At 55.4% G+C, this 18971-nt stretch overlaps 1 protein-coding gene across 1 annotated transcript; it reads right to left on the reverse strand.

Annotated features, from left to right (window-relative positions):
- Positions 1-581: 581 nt before the first annotated feature.
- TMEM150C (transmembrane protein 150C) lies at positions 582-17665 on the reverse strand. Its single transcript, XM_054392313.1, has 8 exons — positions 17642-17665; positions 9231-9312; positions 8206-8259; positions 6966-6998; positions 6795-6862; positions 4040-4167; positions 2277-2454; positions 582-821 (listed from the first exon to the last, which is right to left on the reverse strand). The coding sequence occupies exons 2-8, from the start codon at positions 9308-9310 to the stop codon at positions 613-615; spliced, it is 750 nt and encodes a 249-aa protein (XP_054248288.1). The 5' UTR covers positions 9311-9312; positions 17642-17665; the 3' UTR covers positions 582-612.
- Positions 17666-18971: the final 1306 nt, after the last annotated feature.

Raw genomic sequence — 18971 nt, forward strand, 5'->3', positions numbered from 1 at the left:
CAGCTGTGCTCTCAGCAAGGCAGAGCAGACAGGTAGAAGAACTTCCCTAGCCCTGCTGGACACCTTTCTTGATGCATCCCAGGAGTTTCTCCCAGACCTGCTGCTTTCCAGGCTGGAGGAGATGCCTGCCTGCTCACCACAGAAGCCAACCAACTGGGGTCTTCCACTGCCTGCTTCCAAGTGCAGAAGGAGCAGCCACTCCTTCTCTCCTGCCATCTTACACCAGCTGGCAGCCAAGCAAACAACACAAGAAACACGTGAAAGATGCAGATGTCTGGCTGCCCTAGGATCCAGCCACTCCTGAAGATTTTTGGTGCCTGGAGAAGTCCTTTTCCTTCAACCTCCTCCTCTGCAGGGCAGGCTGAGGAGTGCCTGTCCCTGGCAGGGCACCTGCAGGGCTGGCTGCTGAGCAGCACAACAGAGCCTGGGCAGCTCACGCCGAGGAGGAGCTGCTGCTCTCCCAGCACACAGCTGCTCTCCTTGGGCCCTCTGAGCCCTTTGGCAATGCCACCATGATTGCACATGAAAACAAACTCATCCCCAAGTGTAAATGAGGTCATGTTTAACCCATGAGCCCACACTTGCCCCCCTCCCCCCCTGCCAGAGGACAGCCTACACCTGGTCTGTCTGGTACTCGGAGGCTTCCGACAAGCTCTCGGAGAAGCTCAGAAAGTTCTCCTGGTACTCAGAGCAAACAATCTCAAACCTGTAGTGCCTGAACTCCACTGCAAAGGTGCCAAAGTAGCACAAGAAGCACATCACCAGGCCCCACTGGATCCTGGAGGCGTGCATGTGAATGCCCTGTGCCATCAGGATGAAATCTGGAGGAGGGGAGTCAAGGAGAGCTAATGGAAGCGGAGGCACAGACCAGGAGGAAAGAAAGCCCAGGGGCAAGTGTGTCAGTGTGAGCTGAAATTCCCCCCACACCAAGAAGAAGAGAAGTTGAGAAGAAAAATTAAAAAGACAGTTTCAAACCATCACTGCAAGACAATAACATCATCATCATCAAAGTCACCCTGGTGACAGCCAACCCAGCCAGCCACCACCACCACCAGTGAGAGATGGAAGGGATGTCAGGTGTCTGACAATGCCCATGGCACACAGGAGCAGGGCTGCCTGCCCCCAGTCCAGGCTGATACAACAGTTCCAGAGGGAGAGACCCAGGCAAAGAGAGGTCAATGACTTCTTTGGATGCCCAGCTGGCCAGTGACAGAGCCAGCAAGCTGGGTTCCTCCCTGCCAGGAGCCTCCCAGAGCGAACCAGATCAGACCTCTGCACTGCAGGCAGTGGGACACCTTCCAAACCACACCATGCAGTATGTAATCCTCCTCAGATCCCCTGCAAAATCATCCTGTGAAACCCAGCAGCATCCAGGGACCCATAGCAGCATGGGCTGCAAGGACAACACAGATGGGGAAGGGTCTGGAGAGCCCTGCTGAGGAGCAGCTGAGGCAACTGGGGGTTGATTAGCATGGAGAAGAGGAGGCTGAGGGGAGACCTCATTGCTCTCACAGCTCGCTGAGAGGAGGTTGCAATGAGGTGGGGATTGGGCTCCTCTCCCTAGTCTCAGGTGATAGAAGGAGAGGCAATGACCTGAAATGGTGCCAGGGGAGGGTTAGGTTGGAGAGGAGGAACAATTTCTTTGCTGCAAGAGTGGTGAGGGATTGGCACAGGCTTCCCAGGGAGGTGGTGGAGACTCCATCCCTGGAGATGTGGCCATGGCACTTGGGGCCATGATTTGGTGGCCATGGTGGTGTTAGGTCAACAGTTGGATTCAATGATCTCAGAGGACTTTTCCAATCCAAACAGTTCTCTAAGAGCCTCCATTCCCTGCTGCAGAGAGTGCAGGACACATGACACCTGGCTTCACAGTACAGACTCACAGAATATTAGAGGCTGGGAGGGACCTCCAGAGGTTGAGTCCAAGCCCCCTGCCAGAGCAGGATCAGCCAGGGGAGTCTGCACAGGAATGCATCCAGGTGGGGTTGGAAAGGCTCCAGAGAAGGAGACTCCACAACCCCCCTGGGCAGCCTGCTCCAGGGCTCTGTCACCCTCACTGGAAAGAAGTTTCTCCTCACGTTGAGGTGAAACCTTCTCTGCTCAAGCTTGTACCTCTTGTTCCTTGGCTTATCACTGCACACCACCCAAAAGAGCCTGGTCCCCTCCACCCCTCAAGACATTGACAGACATTGATCAGATCCCTCTCAGCCTTCTCCTCTCCAGACTAAACAGCCCCAGGGCTCTGAGGCTTCCCAGGGAGCAAGGCCAAAGGATACAGAGCACCACGCAGAGGGTGATGCTGGCCGACAGTGCCACTCGCGGGATCCCAACCTTCCGCCCCTCATTCTTCAGGTTGATCTTGAGGGTGAGGGCAGACTGGATCCAGCATGCCAGGGTGCCAAAGCCAAAGGTCAGTGAGGTGCCCACGTTGTGGATCTCCTCATCGTTGGAGAGCTGGGGAGCAGCCAAGCGGTGACTGGTTGGATGCCGCCGGAGTTACCGGCTGGGCACCTTGGAGAGATGCTGCAGGGCTGGGGGTGGGGGAGGGCTGTGTGGCACAGAGTGGGAGAGGGAGGAAGGGCGGGAGGGAAGAAGGGAGGGAGGGAGGGAGGGAGGGAGGGAGGGATGACGGATGGAGGGATGACGGATGGAAGATAAATGACGGAGGGATGACGGAGGGATGAGGGACGGATGACGGAGGGATGAGGGACGGATGACGGAGGGATGAGGGACGGATGACGGAGGGATGAGGGACGGATGACGGAGGGATGAGGGACGGATGACGGAGGGATGAGGGACGGATGATGGATGGACTACAGGCCTGGCTCCTGGGAGAAGCTGCTAGAAGCTTCCCTGGCTCCAAGCTGGACCTGCCTGCAGCCAAGGTCAGCCAAGCAGCAGCAGTAGCAGCACCTCTGTGCTGATGTATTCAAGAAGGGAGAAAGTAAGAATCACAGAATTGTCAGGGCTGGAAGGGAGCTCAAGGCTCAGCCAGTCCCAACCCCCCTGCCATGGGCAGGGACACCTCACACCACAGCAGGTTGCTCACAGCCACATCCAGCCTGGCTGCAAAACCCTCCAGGGATGAGGCTTCCACCACCTCCCTGGGCAACCTCTGCCAGGCTCTCACCACCCTCCTGGGGAAGAAAGGAACTTGGGGGTGCTGGGGAATGAGAAGCTCAGCAGGAGCCAGCAGTGAGTACTTGCAGCCCAGAAAACCAAACACATCCTGGGCTGCATCAAGAGAAGCACAGTCAACAGGCCAAGGGAGGTGATTCTCCCCCTCTATTCCACTCTGCTGACACCCCACCTCAGGAGCTCTGTGTCCAGTTCGGGAGCTTCTGTTGCAGGAAGGATCTGGAGGGGCTGGAAGGTGTCCAGAGAAGGGCCACCAGGATGATCAGAGGGCTGGAGCTGCTCTGCTCTGAGGACAGCCTGAGAGAGTTGGGGTTGTGCAGGCTGGAGAGGAGAAGGCTCCCAGGAGACCTTCTGGTGGCCTTGCAGGATCTGAAGGGGGCTCCAAGAAAGCTGGGGAGGGACTTTTGAGGCTATCAGGGAGTGACAGGACTGGGGGGAATGGAATAAAGCTGGAAGTGGGGAGATTCAGACTGGACATGAGGAAGAAGTTCTTCCCCATGAGAGTGGTGAGAGCCTGGAATGGGTTGTCCAGGGAGGTGGTTGAGGCTCCATCCCTGGAGGTGTTTAAGGCCAGGCTGGATGAGGCTCTGGCCAGCCTGATCCAGTGTGAGGTGTCCCTGCCCATGGCAGGGGGGGTTGGAACTGGATGATCCTTGTGGTCCCTTCCCAACCTTGACTGATTCTAGGATTCTATGCCAATATGTGGAACATGCTTGTGGCCCTTCACCTCAGCGTGCCACTGGAACTACCCAAGTGGCAGAACAGAGCTGGCTGAGCAGCTAGAGGGAGGGCTGGGGCACAGCCAGGCTCCTGAGGTAGGTCACAGACCTTCAGCAGATCTGCTGGCAAGGCAGGAAAGCTCCCAGCTGAGAGGCAGAGGGTGAAGCCTGGAGTGCAGTACCTGGAAGTTTCCAAGCAGGGTCATGCCAAAGGAGGCCAAGCACAAGGCCACCAGGCCACTGACGTTCAGCCAGGGGTTCAGCACCTTGGGCTTCAGCTGGATGAAGCGCAGCACAGCCATCACCAGGGCTGGGGAACAAACACAATGCAAGGCACAGCATCAGACACCACCTGCCTGGGGGCTCAGGGACGTCCCCACGCCACCACCACACTCTTCCCATGGAGAAGAGAGAGCTTGCTGCAGGCTGCCTGCCTCGCTGCTCCTGCACAGCCCAACCCCGCTCAGTCCCTGACCACACTGAGCTCAGGATGCACGAGAAAAAAAGAGGAGTTAGGCTGGCTGTGAACTTCTCTGAAACCTGATGCTTGCCTCCTCCCTGGAGAGGTTCAAGGCCAGGCTGGATGAGACTCTGAGCAACCTGGGCTGGTGGGAGGTGTCCCTGCCCATGGCAGGGGATCTTTAAGGTCCCTTCCAACCCAAACCATTCCCTGAGCTCCCACACCTCCTCCTCTCAAGATGCTTTGTCTGGGAGCTAGGGGAAAGCAGAGCACCTTCATGTTTGGCTGTGAAGGTCCCAGCACATGGAGCTCCCCCTACACACCACCATGCAGCACCTAGCCTTGCACCAACTTCCACTCCACCCAGGAGCACTCAGCTCTCTTGCAGGAGGCTCAGGGCAGACCTCATTGCTCTCTACAACTACCTGCAGGGAGGTTGTAGCCAGGAGGGGGTTGGGCTCTGCTCCCAGGCAAGCAGCACCAGAACAAGAGGACACAGTCTCAAGCTGCACCAGGGGAGGTTTAGGCTCAGGTTCTGGGCTGTCCTTCAACTGAATCTCAACCAAGGCTGGAAGAGCTCACAATGAGCCAAAGCACTCTGGCATATGATATGTGACACAGGGCACAGCCCCAGGAGATACTCACATTGGAAATGCTTGCCCTCCCTAGGGAAGGCTGCAGAGAAATCATTCAGGTTGGAAAAGACCCTCAAGATCATCAGGCCCAACCATTAACCCTGAGATCATCATCAGGCCCAACCATTAACCCCAAGATCATCATCAGGCCCAACCATTAACCCCGAGATCATCATCAGGTCCAACCATTAACCCTGAGATCATCATCAGGTCCAACCATTAACCCTGAGATCATCATCAGGTCCAACCATTAACCCTGAGATCATCATCAGGTCCAACCATTAACCCTGAGATCATCATCAGGCCCAACCATTAACCCCGAGATCATCATCAGGTCCAACCATTAACCCTCAGATCATCATCAAGTCCAACCATCAACCCTACTCTACCAAGTTCACCTTGGCCTGGAACCTACACTTGGAGAGAACAGCTCAGAGCAAAATTGCAAGCACAAGAAAACATCCCCAGAGAGGAAAAAAAAAATAAATGTAAGCACTACTGGTGAAGAAAAAAAAAAAAAAGAGGGAAAAAAAAAGAGCAAACCCAAGTGAAAGAAAGAATTGGTTGCCATTGAAATTTGGGATAATTTAGAATCAATAGAATGGTCTGGGTTGGAAGGGACCTCCAGAGATCATCCAGTCCAAGCCCCCTGCCAGAGCAGGATCACCCACAGGAGTCTGCACAGGAATGCATCCAGGTGGGGTTGGAAAGGCTCCAGAGAAGATTCCACAACCCCCCTGGGCAGCCTGCTCCAGGGCTCTGTCACCCTCACTGGAAAGAAGTTTCTCCTCCTGTTGAGCTGAAATCTTCTATGGTCAAGTTTGAAGCCATTGTTCCTTGGCTTATCACTGGGAACCACCCAGCAGAGCCTGGCCCCCTCCCCTTGCCCCCCACCCCTCAGCTATTGATAGACATTGATCAGATCCCTCTCAGCCTTCTCCTCTCCACACTAACCACCCCCAGGGCTCTCAGGCTCTCTTCCCAGGGGAGATGCTCAAGTCCCCAACTCCTCCTCCTGCCTCTCCCTTGGCCTCTCTCCAGCAGGTCTCTGTCTCTCTGGAGCTGGGGAGCCCAGAGCTGGACACAGGATTGCAGCTGTGCTCTCAGCAGGGCAGAGCAGAGGGGGAGCAGAACCTCCCCAGCCCTGCTGCCCACACTCTTCCTGCTGCCCCCCAGGACCCCCTTGGCTCTCTTGGCCACCAGGGCACTTGGCTGGCCCATGCAGAACTTGCTGCCCACCAGCACTCCAAGGGCTTTCTCTGTGGAGCTGCTCTCCAGCAGGGCAGCCTCTAACCTGTCCTGCTGCCTGCTGTGATCCCTCCCCAGCTGCAGGACCCTGACCCTGTCCTGATTGACCTTCCTGAGCTTTGCCTTCCCCCAGCTCTCAGCCTGTCCAGGTCACACTGGATGGCAGCACAGCCTGAGGGGTGTCAGCCAAACCCCCCCAGTTTTGTATCATCAGAACTTGCTGAGGGTCCTCTCAATGCCCTCAGCCAGGTCGTTGATAAAGATATTGAACAAAACTGGACCCAGTCCTGACCCCTGGGGGACACCACTGGCCACAGGCCTCCAAGGTGACTCTGTGCCACTGATGACAACCCTCTGAACTCCATTGTGCAGCCAGTTTGCAACCCCCCTCCCTGACCAACAGGCAGCAGGGACCTCCTCCACTGCTGGAAACACACAGAGGTGCAGAGAAACAGACTTAAGACACAAAACCACACAGACATCTTTTCTTTTAAAGTACTTCCCAGGCATTTTCTCTTTTCCTTGTGGTGTTTCCTTCTCACTCCCCCCCTGCTGGAGAAGTCCCATCAGAAAGGCTGCTGTGGTGGCTCCTACCTAGGAATGCAGCCATGTTCATCACCTGGCTGAAGACACAGCTGGCTGGAGGGGTGTCCCCTGCAATGCTGAGAGAGCACAGAGGGCATCAGTGGGGCCCTGAGAAGGGGCAAGGACACAAGCAACAACCACCAAGCACGACAGCCAGGGGCAGGAAAGCCTTCACCTTACCTTATGTAAGGTGGTCTCTTGGAGCCAGGTTTCCTGAAAGGCAGAAGGAAGACTTCCAGAGTTGGTTTCACACAATCCCAACAGGGTTGGGTGGGGATTGGAAGGGACTTCTGGGGATGATCCACTCCAAACCCCCTGGGGACTGGAAGGGACATCTGGGGATTGGAAGAGACCTCTGGGGATCACCCACTCCAAACCCCTGGGGAGAGGAAAGGACCTCTGGGGATGATCCACTCCAAACCCTCTGGGGAGAGGAAAGGACCTCTGGGGATGATCCACTCCAAACCCCTGGGGAGAGGAAAGGACCTCTGGGGATGATCCACTCCAAACCCCTGGGGAGAGGAAAGGACCTCTGGGGATGATCCACTCCAAACCCTCTGGGGAGAGGAAAGGACCTCTGGGGATGATCCACTCCAAACCCCTGGGGAGAGGAAAGGACCTCTGGGGATGATCCACTCCAAACCCCTGGGGAGAGGAAAGGACCTCTGGGGATGATCCACTCCAAACCCTCTGGGGACTGGGAGGGACCTCTGGGAATAATCCACTCCAAACCCCTGGGGACTGGAAAGAACCTCTGGGAATTATGCACTCCAACTTCCTTGGGGATTGGAAGGAACCTCTGGGGATCACCCACTGCAACCCCCCTGCTAAAGCAGGGTCACCCCCAGCAGCCTGCCAAGGGCTGCAGTGTCCAGGTAGGTTTTTGACATCCCTTCAGAGAAGGAGACTCCCCAGCCTCTCTGGCCAGCCTGCTCCAAGGCTCTGACACCCTCAAACTGAAGAAGTTTTTTTCCTTATGTTTAAGTGAAACCTCCTGGGTTCAAGTTTGCACCCAGCTGGCCCTTGCCCTATCACTGGGCACCACTGAAAGGTGCCCAGCCCCATCCTCTGGGGGTATTGATATTGATAAGCTATCAATAAGATCCCTCCTCAGTCTGCTCTTTGCCCAGCCTCCCATTCAGCCTTCCTTGCTTTATTGTTTTAATGAACAAGTGATTGGATGTCAGGAAGAAGTTCTTCCCCTTGAGGCTGGTGAGAGCCTGGCAGAGGTTGCCCAGGGAGGTGGTGGAAGCCTCATCCCTGGAGGTTTTTGCAGCCAGGCTGGATGTGGCTGTGAGCAACCTGCTGTGGTGTGAGGTGTCCCTGCCCATGGCAGGGGGTTGGGACTGGCTGAGCCTTGAGCTCTCTTCCAACCCTGACAATTCTGTGATTGATTGGAAAGCCCCCAGGCAGCTCTTACCTGTCTGGCACACTCAGAGGGATGATTTTATTGTCTTCCACTGCTATGAAGTACCTGTGGAAAAACAAAAAAACCCCAAAACCAAACAACAATTCCAAATATCACTCAGATGAGCTGTCTCAAAGCCCCCTGGCAGGATCTCCTGGAGCCAGCCCCTGTTCCTCCCTGCTCAAGCAGGCACTTTTGCTCACTCCCCAGCTCAATCTCTGTGCCTGCCTTTGTGCTGCATCTGTTTTGCATGGCCTGGTGGACAAAGAGGGTCACCAAGCTGAGCTGCCTTAAAAATAACCATCCAGGGGGGCTTCATTTTAACCAGCTGTGGTTCATCTGGTTTTGCCCCACAAGCTGCTTTAATACAAACAGAGGGGATGGGACAAGAAGAACAACAAGCAATAGGGGTCAGGAAAATGGCTTAAGCTGCCCCTGCTGCTGAAAAACATCCACAGAGCAGAGCCAGAGCCATGCCCTGAAAAAGGAACTGATCCATGGCTGCTCTCTGCACACTGACTGCTCCCAGACTGGTGCTGCAGTGGTTGGGCTGCATGCTTGAAGAGAGCCCAGCTCAGGGAGGTGCATGCCTTGTGCATGCTGCTGAAAGTGTCAGGGAGGGAGGGAGGGAGGTGCCAGCAGTCAGCTCTGCCAGCTGTCAGCATGGTGCTGGCTGCTGTTTGAGTTTGCAGCCCAAAGAAGGGACCTCCAAGAGCATCTCCAAGAGCTCTCCCAAGCCATTCAAAGCAAATGTGGTGAAAGAGAACTTTTGCCTTTTGTGTTTTTTTTTTTTTTTGGCTGTCTCTCCCAGTGGCAGGTGCCTGGAAGAAGGCAGGGTCAGAAACTTGACCTGGGGAGCACAGAAACCCAGCAATAAAAATGGGACCCTCCAAAGCCATGAACTGGCCCAGCCACATGCCCTCAAGGACAGCATGCCCAAAGACTGAGGTATGAGATGCAGCCCACACCTCAGTGGTAATTCCAACTGCCCCAGCCTCACTTGCTCTCCCAAACCAGCAGCAGGAGGTAAAACTCACACTATCCATAATCCAGCTGAGGTAAAGAGGGTGAACACAAGAGGTAAGAACATCCACACGCTGCATTTCTTCCCATCCATGCCTGCTAGAAAGAAAGGAGAAGGTAAAGACCAAAGGAAGAAGGCAGAGCTACCAACCTGCCTCAGCTCCCCTCCCTTTGGAAGCAGGGAGAGCATCCCTACAGCATCCCAGCATCCTGATGGCAAGGCAGCAGCAAACCTTTCACCCTGCCATGGTCAGCACAAGAGGTTAAGCTGCTGCACCAAGGCAGCACCATCCACACTGGGCATGAAAAAAACCCAAGGCACAGAGCCTGGAGCTGGGCTCTTGGGACACACCTCCAGAATCTGAGTGGTTTCCACTGAATGGTTTCAAAGCCATTGTCCCTCATCCTAGCCCTGCAAGCCCTTGCCTCTCTTCCTTGATACTCAGTGATAGGATGAGAGGCAATGGACACAAACTCACTCACATGAGACTCCCTCTCAACATGAGGAGAAACTTCTTTACTCTGAGGCTGCTGGAGCCCTGGAGCAGGCTGCCCAGAGAGGATGTGGAGTCTCCTTCTCTGGAGATGTGTTCCTGGGTGACCTGCCCTGGGTGATCCTTTGGCAGGGGGGGTTGGACTCAGTGATCTCTGGAGGTCCTTTCCAGCCCCCTAGCATTCTGTGACACTGATCCTCCACCTTCACCACCCCAATCTAATGGCTGCTGCCTGACCAGCAACAAGTGGAATGTGAGTTTGTCCTCCCAGAAGGTTGATGGCTTATTGATAGAGGCCTGAGGAGGAGGTTTATTGGCTCCTTCAGCCAGCAGGGTGCCCAGGTGGCCAAGAAGGCCAATGGCATCCTGGCCTGCATCAGCAAGAGTGTGGCCAACAGGAGCAGGGAACTCATCCTGCCCTGTGCTCAGCACTGCTCAGGCCACATCTGGAGTGCTGCATCCAGTTCTGGGCTCCTCAATTTAAGGAGGATATTGAGATGCTGGAAGGTGTCCAGAGAAGGGCAACAAGGCTGGGGAGGGGTCTGGGGCACAAGGCTGGGGAGGGGTTGAGGGAGCTGGGGGTGTTTAGCCTGGAGAAGAGCACATGGTGAAGGTCCCAGCACATGGAGCTCACCCTACACACCACCATGCACTCACACTGCAGCACCTAGCCTTGCACCAACTTCCACTCCACCCAGGAGCACTCAGCTCTCTTGCAGGAGGCTCAGGGCAGACCTCATTGCTCTCTACAACTACCTGCAGGGAGGTTGTAGCCAGGTGGGGGTTGGGCTCTGCTCCCAGGCAACCAGCACCAGAACAAGAGGACACAGTCTCAAGCTGTGCAGGGGAGGTTTAGGTTCAGGGTGAGGAGAAAGTTCTTCCCAGCAAGAGTAATTTGCCCTTGGGGTGTGTTGCCCAGGGAGGTGGTGGAGTCACCATCTCTGGAGGTGTTCAAACCAAGCTTGGCTGTGGCCCTTGGAGCCATGGGGTAGCTGTCAGGAGGGGTTAGGTATCAGGTAATAGGTTGGGCTTGATGATCTCTGAGGTCTTTTCCAACCTGGTTGATTGATTTCTGTGATTCTGTGAAATGTTTCCACTGTTGTGGTGGGTTGAAAATTTCCCTCCCCCACCATGAAACTGCCAGAGCAGCCCAGCTGGAAGCAAAGGAAGCTGTATTTACAAGCAAAAACTACAACCTGCCATGGAATGCAAGGAAGATGTACAAAATAACACAGGATTTACAAGTCTTTGCAGGGATTTATAAACAGCACAATGTTGTGGTGTGCTGGGCTGAAATTCCCCTCCCACATTAACAACTCCAGACTAGCTCAGTTCAGAAGCAAAAGAAGCTTAAAACCACCACACACAAGAACCCCCCCGGTCAAAAACCAGGGGAGCTGCTAATAGCTTCCACACCCTGCTCCCCTCCTGACCCCTCTGGGCACAAAGGGACAAGAGAAAAAGAGCAGAAAGTTATTTTTTTAGGCTACTCAGCCACAACAAAGAAGGCAGCCAAGGTCAACCAGAAAAGTTTTAGTATGTCCCAGAGTGAGAAAGCCAAAAGAGACAGAGAGAGAAAGTTTACAGACCTAAGTTTTCCTGTCCAATGGAATTTAGAACTTACCATTATTTTCCTTTTTTTTTTTTTTTTTTTTTACACCCAAGAGTGATTTCTTCACATTCTACCACTTTCTGATCAAGATCTGTGGGAAATTTAAAAGGTACAGCCTTAAAACCACCACAACGGTGCAGGAGGAAGCACAGCCAAGACACAGGGAAAAGGAAAGGGGCAGGAAGCCTGCCCAGAAGGATTGTCCTGTTAGCAGGAAAACAATGTCAGTGCTGGGAATGGCAAAGAACAGCCACCAAAAGGTGGAGGTGAAACCTGGCAAAGAAAGAGGAAGATCTGTCATGGCAGCTTGCAGGGAGCTTGGAAGCTAAGGAAAGAGATGATGGAGCCCAGCAGCTTTGAGGCTAAGGAAAGAGATGATGGAGCCCAGCAGCTTTGAGGCTAAGGAAGGAGATGATGAAGCCCAGCAGTTTTTCTTGGGTATGTTGTCTCTTTCTCCTGTAGTTTAAGGTCTTGTGGTAGTTTTAGGCTCTGCCTTTAAAATGTTTCACAGCTTTTGAACACAAAGCAGTAGAATGTAAATAAATCACTCTTGGGTATAAAAGGGAAATGAAGACAATTCTAAACAATCCCCATTGGAGAGATATCCACCAGAAGACTTGGTTCCCAAAACAATCTCTCCTCTCTTCTTGCTTCCTTGGGCTGGGAGATATTAACTCTGTGCTTCTGCTTGACCTTGGCTGCATTGTTTTGTCTGGCATCAACTTCTCTGCTCTGTCTCTTGTCCCTTGTGTACAGGAGGGTAGGGGAGGAGGCAGTGAAGGGAGAAGCTGTTGCAGCTCCCCTGGTCTTTGGCCAGAGGGGGTCCTTGTGCTGTTTATGAATTGTAAATCCCTGTAAATATTGTCAATATTTTGTACATATTCATTGCATTTCATTGTGGGTTGTAGGTTTGCTTGTAAATACAGCTTTTTGCTTCCAACTGAGCTGCTCTGCCAAAGTTAATGTTGGGAGGGAATTTTCAACCCAGCACACAAGGCCAGAACAATTCCAGGTTTCCCTTCCCTTGTTACCCTGTCACTGTTTGTTTTTCTCCCCAGCAAACACCACAGGGACACTCAAGGTACTTCCCACACAGTATAAGAGGGCTTGCCACAGAATGGCCTGGATGGAAAACACCTGAAGATCATCAAGACAAACTACCAACCTCATGCTGGCAAGTCCTTGACTAAACCACAGCCCTAAGCACTGCATCTACACAACTCTCTTCAGTACCTCCAGCATGGGGATGCCAGCCCTGGGCAGCCTGTTCCAGGGCACTACCTACCCCCACCTGGCTGCAGCCTCCTCTCAGGGAGCTGTAGAGAGCAATGAGGTCTCCCTGAGCTCAGCCTCCTCTTCTCCACACCAAACACCCCCAGCTCCCTCAGCTGCTCCTCCCCAGCCCTCTTCTCCACACCCTTCCCCACCTTTCTTGTCCTTCTCTGGACCTGCTCTCAATGTGCTTCTCATAGTGGAGCCCCAAAACTGAAACCAGGACTCAAGGTGTGGCCTCACCAGTGCCAAGAGCAGGGGAAAGATCACCACCCTGGTCCTGCTGGTCACACTGCTGCTGATCCAGGCCAGGATGCTGGTGGTCTTCTTGGCCACCTTGGCACACACACTGGCTCATCTTCAACTGGTTCTTCTCTGCTGAGCAGCTCTCAAGCCACTCCTCTCCAAGCCTTTAGGGTAGAATTTGGCCTTACTGAAAGTCACACAGCTGGTCTCAGCCCATGGATCCAGCCTGGCCAGATCCCTCTGCAGAGCCCTCCTACCCTTAAGCACATCAACACTTCCACCCAGTTTGGTGCCATCTGCAGACTTAGTGAGGATGCCTCAATCCAGATCACTGATAAAGACATCAAAGAGAAGCGGCCCCAGCACTGAGCCCTGGGGAACACCACTTGTGCCTGGCCACCAGCTGGATTCAGCTCCATTCCCCACCACTCTCTGGGCCCAGCCACCTAGCCTGGTTTCAACCCAGCACAGTGTATGCCCATCCAAGCCCTGAGCAGCCAGTTTCTCCAGGAGGATGATGGAAATTCTCCCACCTGTTCACCTTGGGTTTCATCTCTCCTGTTCCTTCTACCCCTCTTTTATCCACTGTGCAATGGCCCCAAAGCAGCATTTCCTTAGCTCACACCAGTGGGCACCACCAGCAGAAGACCACTCACAGAATCACAGAGTGCCAGCTTGGAAGGGACCCCAAGGACCCTCTGCTCCAACCCCCCTAGGTCCCAGTGCAGCTGCAATCAGCTGGCTCAGCACCCTGGCAGGATGAGGCTCAAACTGTGCCATGGAGGGGACTCCACTGCTGCCCTTGGGAGATGATTCCAGTGTCTGACTGTGCTCATGGGGAAACATTTTCCTCTGGAGCCCAATGGGAATGTCCCCAGCAGTACCTTGTCCCCATCCCCCCTTGGCTTTGCCATGGAGCTCCTTGTCCAAAGGGAGCCTCCATCCTGCTCAATGTGCTGCTCCATGGTACACACCAAGCAGTTTGCACCTCTCAGCCTTGGAGAAAACATTCCAAGCCTGTGAGCTTGCATGGAATGTGGCACAGCACACTGAGCTTTCTCAGGACAGCTCTCCCTTCAGCCTCTTCAGCCTGAGGACTCCATGCCTCCTCCACTACTCACATGGCAAACTGAGGTCCTCTTTCCCTTCTATTAACCACCAAAGCCCCAGAGAAGCAGCAATGAGATGATGGGTGGGAGGGTGAGCTAGAAGGAATGGAAATGCAGTCCCCAGGACTTGGCTTTTGTCATTACTCTGAGCCAGCCCTCTCCAGCAAGGGTACCAATCACCACAGCACTCGTCTGGTCCCAGTTAGGGCTGTGGAAATCACCTGCCCTGAGACAAGCTCAAGGTGAGCAAGGACCACACAGAGGCATTTCTGTGCTGCTCAGCTCTGCCTCACCAGCATGAGAGTTTGCAGGAGTTAGTTAGGTGGCAAGCAGCCCCCCAGCCTGCTGCAACCATAAACTGCTGCTGCAGGAGTTCCAGGAGGACAGTGCCACCCATGACACCCTGTGTAATGGCCAGAGAAGACCAGGGAACAGCCTCCACCTGTTCCACAGAGGCCAAGCCTTCAAGCCTGCTGCCAGCAGCCTCTCCATCCCATCCAGAGAGCTTCCAACATCTGTTGGCCTTGAAACATCCTCAGGCAGACCTTCCTGTAGGCAAGAGACTACATTACACCACCTCTAAGAGCACCCAGCTGGGCCAAGACCACACTGGGGAGGCTCTCCCTGACGAAGCTGGGGACACCTCCTGTGGCTTGCCCAGGCAAACTCCACTCCTGTGGTGCCAAAACTGATGGGCAGCTGGTTCAGCCAGACACCACTGCAGTGGTTCCTCACAGGGAGCAGGAAATAAAGACAGGGAGGGCAGAAGTTCTCTCCCCAACTGCCCCAGCTCAGGAAATGAAGAGGAGGAAGCTAAGCACTCCCCCACCATAGCTGCAGACTGGCCCAAGTGACCAGGTTTTGCCTCCCTACCTGCTGCTCCCCGAGGGGCAGGCAGCTCAGATCTCTCCTGAGGGCACCAGGGAGCACCTCCTGTCCCACCAGACTTACCAAAGATTCACAGGGCAGCACAGCTCAGCAGCTCCTGGGTGCTGAGGAGCAGGCAGCAGGAGGGTGGAGAGTGTCCTTCCCTCCTGCCTCAAACACAGGACCAACCCTCCCCTGGCCTGCAGCCCGACAAAGCAAACACTTCCTAATGGAGCAAACAGCACTCCTACAGAGACTGCTGCTCTGGCAGGCACCTCTCCCTTCCAGACACAGCCATCCAGAATCATCCTCAGCATCAGAGTCATAGAATCACAGAAGTGCTTCAGCTGGAAATGCCCTCTAAGATCATCCCACCAGCAACCCAACCCCACCTTGGCCACTAAACCATATCCCCCAAGTGCCATGACCCCAAGTTTCTTGAGCATCTCCAGGGATGAGGACTCTACCACCTCCCTGGGCAGCCTCTTCCAATCCCTCACCTCTCTTGCAGCAAAGAAATTTTTCCTCCCCTCCAACCTAACCCCTCCACAATTTCAGGCTGTTTCCTTTCCTTCTATCACCTGGGATTAGGGAGCAGAGCCCAGCCCCCACCTCACTGCAGCCTCCTCTCAGGGAGCTGTAGAGAGCAATGAAGTCTCCCTTCAGCCTCCTCTTCTCCACACTGAACACTCCCAGCTCCCTCAGCCACTCCTTGTAAGACTTGTTCTCTAGAACAAAACATGCACTAACCCCATGCAAGGTGATCTTCAGCTGCTGTAAGTTTCTTCCATGGCTTTTGAAGCTTCATTAGCCTTCTTTCTCTCTCCTTCCTCCCATTCACTCTACTCTTCTCTCTCCACCTGTTCCCAGTGCTTTCCTTTCACTGCCCAACTGTCAGCCTTCACAGATTCACAGCTTGCATCGGGTCAGAAGGGACCCTTCAAGGGCATCTTGTCCAACCGGCCTGCAGGCAGCAGGGACACCTCCAACTGGATCAGGCTGCCCAGGGCCACATCAAGTCTGATCTTGAACGTCTGCAGGGATAGTGCCTCAACCACATCCCTGGGCAACCTGTTCCAGTACTTCACCACTATCTCGATGGAAAATGTTCTCCTGATGGCCAACTTAAACCTATCCTGCTCCAGTTTCAAACCCTTGCCCCTTGTCCTATCCCCACAGGTCCTTCTAAACAGTCCCTCTCCAGCCTTCCTGTAGGTCCTCTGCAGATACTGAAATGCAGCTCTAAGGTCTACCTGGAGCCTTCTCTTCTCCAGACTGAACAATCCCAGCTCCCTCAGCCTGTCCTCATAGCAGAGGTTCTCCAGCCCTCTGATCATCTTTGTGTCCCTCCTCTGGACCTGCTCCATCAGGTCCATGTCCTTCCTGTGTTGGGGGCTCCAGAGCTGGACACAGCCCTACAGGTGAGGTCTCCCCAGAGCAGAGCAGAGGGGCAGGATCCTCTCTCTCCAGCTCTGGCCATGCTGTTTTGGATGCAGCCCAGGCTGCCCTTGGCCTTCTGTGCTGCCAGTGCCCATTGCTGCCTCCTGTCCAGCTTCTCACCCACCAGCACCCCCAAGTCCTTCTCTGCAGGGCTGCTCTCAATCTCATCATCTCCAGCATGGTTTATTCCTCCCAGTACCTTTCTTAGCATCATCTGTCCCATACCCCCATAGACCTTCCCTTGTTTCTTCCCTCCCACTTATTTTGCAATCATTCCTTCAGCCTGGACTGTAGGACTGGGAGCTTAAAGTGCCTGTGCTGAGCCAAACCACAATCTTGCACTCTCAGGCTGCACGGAAAAGGCTGGGGGAGGGCAGGAAATTGTGAACCCAAGGAAAAACAATTGCAAATGTCACAGGAGCACACAGCCCTGGCTCTGCATCTCAAAAGCAGACACTTGCAGCACCAAGAATCCTTAAAGGGGAAATGAAACAACTGTGTTTGCTTCTGCTACTCAGGCCCAGAGAATGCTGACAGCTGGGCACCAAGAGCAGCACAAGGAAATCGTTTGACTCTTCAGCAGTACAACAGTGGAAACAGGAGGCAGAGGTTTGCCAGGGAAATGTGAATCCCTGTTCTTTACCCTGCTTCACCAAGGCAGGAAGTCAGCAAGAGTCAAGTCCCCTTGTGGCAGGCAGCTTTGTCCACCTGAGCAGGACTCAAGGGGCAGGCAGTGTTGGGATACAGCTTCCACACATCCCCTGCTCCATGCTGTTCACAGCTAACCATGGCCCCTGGACCTTGCTACGGTGTGAGGGCTCTGGGAATGCTGCTCAGACAGCCCCTAAGGTCATGCTGCCAAGAAGCTTTGTTTAAAAAGAAAGAAAGAAAAAAAAAAAAAGAGGCAGAAGGGAAGAGTGCTCAGAATTCCTCCAATCTTTGCAGCCTGAGGGCTGTGCATCCGAGCTCTGGCACAAGCCTGCTGGTGGAAGGAAAGCTGAGGCTGAGATCCCGTGTGGCCCCAGCATCTCCCTGGGACATCAGCACCCAGCCTTGCCTTGTCTCTTGCTGTCACTGGGAGGCAGAATCTCGCTTTTCCTTCCCTGAGGGACCACAGCACAGCTCAACTGCTTTCCCCCAAACCTCCTCCCCTCCCAGGAATCCAACGGGACCCAGCCCAGGAATCCCGACTGGATCCGCGGAAGGCAGGACCTGTCCCACCCCACAGCCTCAGCCCAGGAGGGTTTGTGCACAGAGCTGGGCACGGAAAGGTTCCGGCAGCTGGCCGTGCCTGGCTCCACCAGCACGGCACCCCTCAGACCCGCAGGGATGCCGCAGGGGGCTGCGGGGCAAAGGGGACACCGAGCTCCCCACCGAGACCTCACCGTAGCCGGCTCCTGCAGGCGCTCGGTCAGGCGGCTCCGGGCGTCTCATCCGCGACGTTCCACCGGCCTTGACCCGGCAGGCTCAGGCCACGCGGCTCCGGGGCTCGGGCTCCGGCTCCCGCCGAGCGCTGCAGCAGCAGCTCCGCGTTCCCCCGCCGGGGCCAGCCCCTGGGCGGGCAGTGCTCCTACCGCCTCCTCCCTCCGCAGCTCCCCGCTCCCCGCCGCCACCCTCCCGCTGCGGCAGTCGGGCCGACGGGGCAGGGCAGGGCAGTGCCGGTCGGTGGGGCGGTGCCACACAGCGGCGAAAGGGCAGAGGGAGCGGGGAACACCCCAGGCCGCTTCCCGGGGGCGGCTCCTACCTGCGGGCGGCTCCGGGGGCGGCTCTGGCCGCGGCGGCGAGCGGGCGGGCGGGCAGGGGCAGGGCGCTGAGCCGAGAAGGACGGAGCGGGGCCGGGGCCGGGGCCGGGGCCGGGGAAGCTCCCAGCGTCGTCCCCGCCCCGCCCCCGACGGGCGGGACTGCGGCCGCGGCTCGGCGGATGGGGGCGGCCCCGCGGAGCCGTTTGGCGAGTGCTGGGGCGTGACCAAATCAGGGAACCGGAGAATTGTTTGGCTTGGAAAAGCTCACTAAGGTCACCCAACCCAGCCCAGCCCCACCGCAGCCATCAAACCATGGCCCCAAGTGCCACACCTTGCTGGAACACCTCCAGGCATGGGGACTCCACCTCCTCCCTGGGCAGCCTCTTCCAATCCCTCACCACTCTTGCAGCAAAGAAATTGTTCCTCATCTCCAGCCTAACCCTCCCCTGGTACAATTTCAGGCCATTTCCTCTCCTTCTATCACCTGAGACTAGGGAGCAGAGCCCAACCCCAACCTCACTCCACCCTCCTCTCAGGGAGCTGCAGAGAGCAATGAGGTCTCCCCTCAGCCTCCTCTTCTCCACGCTAAACACCCCCAGCTCCCTCAGCTGCTCCTCCCCAGTTCTGTTCCAGACCCTTCCCCAGCTTCATTGCTCTTCTTCAGTCATGCTCCAGCCCCTCAATGCCTTTCTTGGAGCGAGGAGCCCCTCCTGGCACCCCAGAGCATCCCTCTGGCATGGCTGGGGTTTGGCAGCTCCATCTTCACCAAAAGCACACTCCATGCTCCAGCCCAGCACCGTGTGGGATGCCATGGAGCTGTGCCTGGCACAGCCATCAGATGGGCTCAGACTGGCTGGAAACTGGTTCCCCCCTCTGCCCCTTCCCTCCTCTCCCCAGCAGCATGCTCCCAGCCTGTGGCTCTGGATGCCTTCTGTTCCCCAGGTGCCTCAGGCACTAAGGAGGGCTCAGCACC

This window comes from Indicator indicator, chromosome 25 (assembly GCF_027791375.1).
Source record: "Indicator indicator isolate 239-I01 chromosome 25, UM_Iind_1.1, whole genome shotgun sequence".
NCBI lineage: Eukaryota > Metazoa > Chordata > Aves > Piciformes > Indicatoridae > Indicator > Indicator indicator.

Coding starts and splice junctions, on each gene's coding strand:
- TMEM150C (XM_054392313.1), bottom strand. CDS start 9,310: ATGGATGGGAAGAAATGCAGCGTGTGGATGTTCTTACCTCTTGTGTTC. Junction 8,260..9,230: donor TCAGCTGGATTATGGATAGT/GTGAGTTTTACC, acceptor GTTTTTCCACAG/GTACTTCATAGCAGTGGAAG. Junction 822..2,276: donor CACCCTCTGCGTGGTGCTCT/GTATCCTTTGGC, acceptor CCCCTCCTCCAG/ATTTCATCCTGATGGCACAG.